The sequence below is a fragment of the Otolemur garnettii genome, unplaced genomic scaffold, assembly GCF_000181295.1.
Source record: "Otolemur garnettii isolate 467f Iridium unplaced genomic scaffold, OtoGar3 scaffold00001, whole genome shotgun sequence".
Lineage (NCBI taxonomy): Eukaryota > Metazoa > Chordata > Mammalia > Primates > Galagidae > Otolemur > Otolemur garnettii.
Genome location: NW_003852396.1, coordinates 34,435,623 through 34,442,521, shown reverse-complemented (window position 1 = coordinate 34,442,521; position 6,899 = coordinate 34,435,623). Strand labels below are relative to the sequence as shown.

At 38.7% G+C, this 6,899-nt stretch overlaps 1 protein-coding gene across 1 annotated transcript; it reads right to left on the bottom strand.

Moving 5' to 3' along the window:
* Nucleotides 1-5,373: 5,373 nt before the first annotated feature.
* LOC100944126 (olfactory receptor 56A3-like) lies at nt 5,374-6,321 on the bottom strand. The gene has a single exon (XM_003781470.1). It carries the CDS (start codon nt 6,319-6,321, stop codon nt 5,374-5,376), a length of 948 nt encoding a protein of 315 aa, XP_003781518.1.
* Between the last annotated feature and the right edge of the window lie 578 nt (nt 6,322-6,899).

Sequence of the window (6,899 nt, the reverse complement as noted above, 5' to 3'; positions counted from 1 at the left end):
CACAATAGTGTATTTTTGATGTTGCTTCAATGGCCCGGGGTGTTCTCCTCATAAAATGTTTGCCCAGGCCGATATCTTCAAGTGTTTTCCCTGCACTTTCTTCTAGTATTTTTATGGTTTCATGTCTTAAGTTTAAATCTTTAATCCAGTGAGACTTCTTCGCTGTGTGTTTTGGATCCAATCCCACATGCCTTTTGCCTAAGAAGCTGCCCATGGCAACACCAAGGAAGCTGATCTTGGCTTAGAGAAAGGATCCAGGTCCTTATGAAATCCTAAGCTGGATCCAGGCAAATGATGGGGCGCAAAAGGAGCTGGGGAGCAAAAACTTGAGGTTGATGAGGAAATCCAAGACAGCCAAAGACCAGGAGTGCAACTGGACCTCAGAGTGTTTTTCATCTCAGCAGGATAGATACGAGAGTTCAGGAGTGACCAACCAGTCACCAGAGCCCAGCTGCGGATCAAGGAGAAAGCCCTTTGTAGGCCTGTGTTCTCTTTGGCTCCTTTAAGTCTTCCCAGTAGCAAGGTGGTTACCATGGACACAGGAGGAGTGGAATCCTGAGAGGTGAGATAAAATGCACCAACCAAACCACTAGGTTCCTCCCTGAATTTAAATACAGCTTGTCAAGCAGAGACTCCTATATTCTGCTGGGACACAGCTGAGCTCCTAAATTTCTATAGAGGATCTTACTCAAAGAAAATTGGCATTTCTGTAAACCTTGTCCTGCCAGATAAAGACTTTGCAAGGGAAGAGGGAGTGAGCCCTTTACCTCTCTCTGTGCCTTTGTCATTCATGGTGGTAAAGTTGCGAGCACTATTCTCTTCTGGGCTTCAGAGAAGTTGCCAAACACCCACCAGTCCTGAAAGTGTCACCTTGGGCATTAACCCATGAATGGATCAATAAATTGTGGTATATGCACACCATGGAATATTATGCTGCCTTAAAGAAAGATGGAGATTTTACCTCTTACATGTTTACATGGATGGAGCTGGAACATATTCTTCTTATCATAGTATCTCAAGAATGGAAGAAAAAGTATCCAATGTACTCAGTCTTATAAATGAAACCAATTTATAGCTTTCTTATGAAAGCTCTAACCCAATTATAGCCCAAGAAGAAGGGGAAAGGGGATAGGGAGAGGAAGGGAGCAGGGAGTATCGGTGGAGGGACAGTAATTGGTGGGACCACACCTACAGTGCATCTTACAAGGGTACATGTGAAATTTACTAGGTATAGAATATAAGTATCTTAACACAATAACTAAGAATATGCCATGAAGGCTATGTTGACCACTTTGATAAAAGCATTTGAAATTGTATGTAAAACCAACACATGGCACCCCATGATTGTTTTAATGTACACAGCTATGATTTAATAAAAAGAGAGAGAGAGAGAAAGAGGGAAAACTGAAGAAAAAGGAAAATCTTTTCTCCCTATGGAATAGGAGAAATGAAGAGACGAGGATGAAGAGGGCATGAGGGAGAAATGGGGCAGAAGCCCACTGAAGCCATCCACTCTCGCCCAATGGAGCAGCAGAGGTGGGAGAAAGTTTGAGCTTTGAGAGTCCTGGACCCTTAGTTAACAGCCTATGTTGCTTTGAAGGAACCTCCAGGATCACAATATGGGGAGAGTGTGTGCAGACAAGGAGGCTGATTTCAGAGCAGGACTCCACTCATTAAACACACAATTTTACTTACAGAACTCTCATTTTCACCCCAGGTCCTCTTCCAGGACTCCCACCTTTCCCAGTCTAAATTTGGAAAAGTTGAGCAAACTCTGCTATTTTAAGTTTTCTGTACAAACTTGAATATTTTGAACACATAAGAACTTAAGAAATAAATTGAGATAAATAATAACAATTTAATTGGTACTGCTTTATTTGGTAAAATTAAAATACTCAGTGATACATCCTTGTATCCATCAGCATTGCAAGTTCTAAATATGACATAAAAAATTCATGAACTTATTTCCAAATTACAGGGAGAGGAATTTTATTCAATTTTATTGAGGAATTTTACTTCCAAATTACAGTGAGAGGAATTCTAGCTCTTACTGCTTAATAGAATGAAGTTTCTCTAAATTTAAATTAAGAAAAAGAATCGACTTTACTACTGCAATGAATCAGGGAAGGTTTATTTAATTTGGTATTACTGTCAACAGATCATTTATTATGTAACAATTTGGAGTACAGCAATATAATTAATGACTTTGTTGAAATGAAGATAAGAAAATATTTTATGAATAAACCTATTAATTTCCTATATCATTTTATATATGTCATATCCTCTAATTTGTGAATAGAACCTCTTGAATATAAAACTAATGTTCTGTTTTGTAATTTAAATGTAGTCTAACTGCCTGCTTATTTCTTATGATCGGGTTCATCTTAATGTGATGTATTGCAACAGGACGTATTGCCAATGAAATTGAAACATTATTTGGATTTCAAGAACAAATGAAAATGTTCTTCTTTTAGATATCTGTTTTATTGTGGAGTCTTATGGAAGTTTTCTATGGGCATGTTATTATATGAATCTTTAGAGATTCCGTGGTAAACATAGAAAGATTCCCCTGTAAGAATGCAGTGATTATGGCCTAAGAGTTCAAGAGAATATGGGGTGAAAGGAACAGAAAAGGAATTATTGTTCACATTTTCCTATATACTCTGGTCAACACTTGTGTTTGTGGTCATCATCAATGAAAAAAAGGAACAACCTTTGAGGGTCCACAGAAGCCAGCAGTTGTTGGTGTCACACTGGATAACACAATGTCATGAATAATTCTGTAGCTGATATTAAATAAATGCTATTAGAGAATTGTGGGAGCAAGATTTGTACACTTTCAACAAAACACAGTCAGAGAGTCACAGTATTATGAGTAATAGCATCATTGCTACAATTCTTTTGTGGTGGAAAATGTAGAATTAACTAGGAATGTCACCTTTAATAATAAGGAGCATGATGAAATGCTACCTGTATGAACAGGAAGAGATAGTGCCTTCACAGTGTGAAGCATCCTTATGTGTACTGAGGGTGATACATACTCATGTAGAAATTTTTTCTGTACTCATTTTTCTAAGTTTTCACTAATAAAACCCTAACTCTATAAAAGTCCTATGTTTGTCATGCACTTTAATCATTAAATGTATGTAAACAAGGAATTTTCATGCTTTCTGGTGGCCTTGAGTGCAGTTGACCATACCTCTTAATTGACCAAACTCCATCCATTGTGAAGTCTTTTCTTCCATCTCCCTCTGGTTTTTGCTTTGGTTCCTCTGGCTATTATTTCTTTGTTTTCTCACCATGCCAATCTCCCTACACTGGAAGTTAAGGATGATGTGGGACTTTTCAGTGCTCTTGGGGGGGGGGAGTTTCTTAATCTATATTCATCCTTAGCCCATTTACTTCACTTCCACTGCCTCAGTTACACGCTATGGTGAATTCTAAAGTTCATGCCTTATTTGAAAGTCAAACCTATAACTCCCAAGTGGGAGTTATAAGCCTCCACCAGTATGGCTCATAGGTAATCAGACTCAAAGTGTCAAAGTGTCTAAAAGTGTACTTCTATGTCAGTCCCCACTCCTGTGGCATGCTCAGTACTGTTGCTCAGGCCATGTCATGGGATCATGATTGACATATGCTCTCTCTCTGACTCATGACATCTAATGACAAGGACTATGTCTAAATTATATTCCTACTAACCAGCATGTATTCAATCATTTATTAAATATTCATTAAATCATTTATTTAACAAATGTTGGTGGATCTCTACCACAAGCCAACCCTGGTTCTGGGTGCTAGCGTGTGTAATGAACATAAGAGACAAAAAACCTGGTCCTCATACTGCATAAGTTTTAGTAGGAGGAAACTGACCAAACAAACGAGTAAAATTTGTGGTCATTAGATTGTCAGAAATGCTACATAGAACAGTGAAACACAGAAGGCACTAGAAAATTCTTTGGGGGAATATTGTTGGACACTATTTTAAATATTGTGGTCAGAGAGAGCCAATGGACCTGAGGGAAAGAGTTGTAATGACAGAAGGAACAATAGGCAGAACATCCCAGAAGCAGAAATTTGGTTTGTGTTTTTGAGAAACTGCTAGAAAGGCAGTTTAGATAGAGTGAGCTAAAGGAAGAGGCCAGATAGGTAGATGAGGGTCAGAATGTGTAGAGATTTTGTATTCCATTGTACAGATTTGCTTTCTATTCTCAGTGAGTTGTGAAGATGTACAAAAATCTTTGTGTATGGATGGCAGTGACATGACTGGCCTGCCATTTCATCTTCCACATTTGAGCTATTGGAAAATAGGAACAGAAGCAAGGGGTCCTCCTCCCCACCCCCAAGAGGCCATTACCATCATACAGAAGGGAGATGGGATAGCTTGGACTTGTGCACAGCAGATGGGTAAAAATGGTGGGATTCTAGGGCTTAGTGGTATGTTGGTCAGTTAGATATTGGTAATGAGAGAAAGTGTGTGGCAAGGACACCTCCAGATTTTTGGCTTAAAAAACTGAAAGTATTGAATTGACATTAACTGAGATAAGGCAGTCACAGAGGATTGTGTTCTATTTTATAAATTAATAAAGAATTTTTATGCTTATATGGTGTGGTCTAGCTTCCTGTCATGTATTTCCATTGTATTCTGCCCTTTTATCATCACACAGTAATCTTATGGTCTCACTTAGGGAAAGAAATTTTCTTTTTTCTGGGCTTACAAAGTGCTCTATTTGTGTGTTTTAATTAACTCCAATTATATTGAAGGTAGTTGATTTTACTTATTTCTGCCCTATCCACTACATGCTATACTCTTTGAGTACTAGGACCAACATTTATTTAAGTTAGAGCTCCATTTCCTAGTTCTATGATGGGCACAAAATAACTTTCAATTAATATGTTTGAATGCCTGCAGGAAAATGTTAAAATATAATGGTTAAATATTTTTAACAGTTCTTTTTCATATTACATATCACTCCAAATCTTATGAACTTCCTTCCAAAGTCTATGCTATACACTGTCCCCATCAGCCGCACATGTTGAAGTAAATACTGATTTTCCATCTCCACTGGTTCTGTTCAGTATTCAGTCAGTAGTAAACAATTAGGCTTGATGCACAACTCATCAAGATTTGCAGCCTCCTACCGAGGTAGCATGAGGAGAGATTATACATCTACATCCTTAGTCTCTTCCAGGAAACCATGGAATTGCAAAGTAGGATGTGCCTCTGGTTTAGAGGGAAAGCATGTACTTTCTATCAGGCATGTTCAGAGAGAAAATTAGGACTATATTTCTACCTCTCAATCTCTGCCTTTAAATTATGCTTTTGAGTCTTTTTGATCCAGAAAAATAAAGCAAGAACACAATCACCTTCTGGATTTACCCACCCCTCCTGAGTAATTTCCAAATCCCTTGTTTAATCTCATGGGTTCGTACACCATAGACAATGGGGTTCAGAGCTGCAGGAATTACATGGTGTAAAACATTAAGTAAGACTGGGACATCAGGGGAAACCTTTTTCTTGGCCATATGGGTAAAAACAAAAACCAACAGGATGGTACTAAAGAAGAGAATGAGAATGAAGTGAGAGCCACAAGTGCTCAGAGCTTTGGCAGCTGCCCCTTTTGCCTTGAGTCTAAGAACAGCTTGGAGAATGAAAGTATAGGACAAGAAGATGAGGATGAGATCAGAGCCTATAAGAGTCCAGGCCACAATTAATTGGTAGATTTGGTTGAGGGCAATGTTATCACAGGAAAGTTTGGAAACAGAGAGATTGGCACAGATACAATTCTCAATTATATTTTTTCCACAGTAGTGGAGATGGGCAGAGAGGATAGGGATAGGTGCAGTGAATAATGTATTTCGGGCCAAGATGAAAACAATAGCCTTTGCCACAAATTGGTTCGTAACAATGGATGAGTAATGTAGAGGCTTGCAGATGGCCACATAGCGATCATAGGCCATAGCCAGGAAGGTGCATGATTCCATGGGCAAGAAGTTATTCATAATGAACATCTGGAGGAAGCAGGCCCAGAAGCTGATGGACCTGAGGTTGAACCAGAAGATGGCCAGGACCTTGGGGATGACAGTGAGGCAGAGCACCATGTCCAGCAGGGAGAGGAGGCTGAGCAGGTAGTACATGGGCTGGTGCAGAGCAGCCTCCAGCCGGATGGTGATTAGGAGGGTGGCATTGGCCCCCATGGCCAGGAGGAAGAGGAGGCTGAGGGGCAGGGACAGCCAGTGCCGCCAACTGGGAGACTTGACAAAACAGTTCAGGAGGAATTCAGAGACTTCAGTAGGCAGGGAACTGTTTGTATAAGGCAGCATTGGTGGCGACTTTAGTGAGGTGTCGATGTCTCTAAGTAGCTGAAGAAGAGAGAAAGAGTTAATTCTACCCTAGTCTCTGATGAGTATGTACTTAGACTCTAAGGTCCATCAGGTTAGGGACACAATTCACCTTATTTGTCTCACATCCCTGTGCCTAAAACATTTCTGACACATAAGAGATAGCAATTTTATATATATATATATATATATATATATATAAAATGATGTTTCATCAACTTTGTTCTTTCAATTGGATTTCATCTGCTATTTTCTCTTGGATAAATTTACCTTTTCAATTTGTTTTGCTTAATTAATATTTAATCACAAATTATTTAAACATCAAATGTTATTTAAATGACACATTTAAATAATCTATATATCTGTTTTATCTGTACTAATATTCCTTCCCTATGCATATCTATGTCCATACACAGCTATACTAATATTTATCCTTGTACCTATACCTATATCTACATTCGAAAGCTTGAGTACATTCATGAACAGGCAAACATAAAATAATTCTCAGGCAAGGAATTATGGAGAAAGAAGGAATTATTAATGAAGAATAAGACCCCATC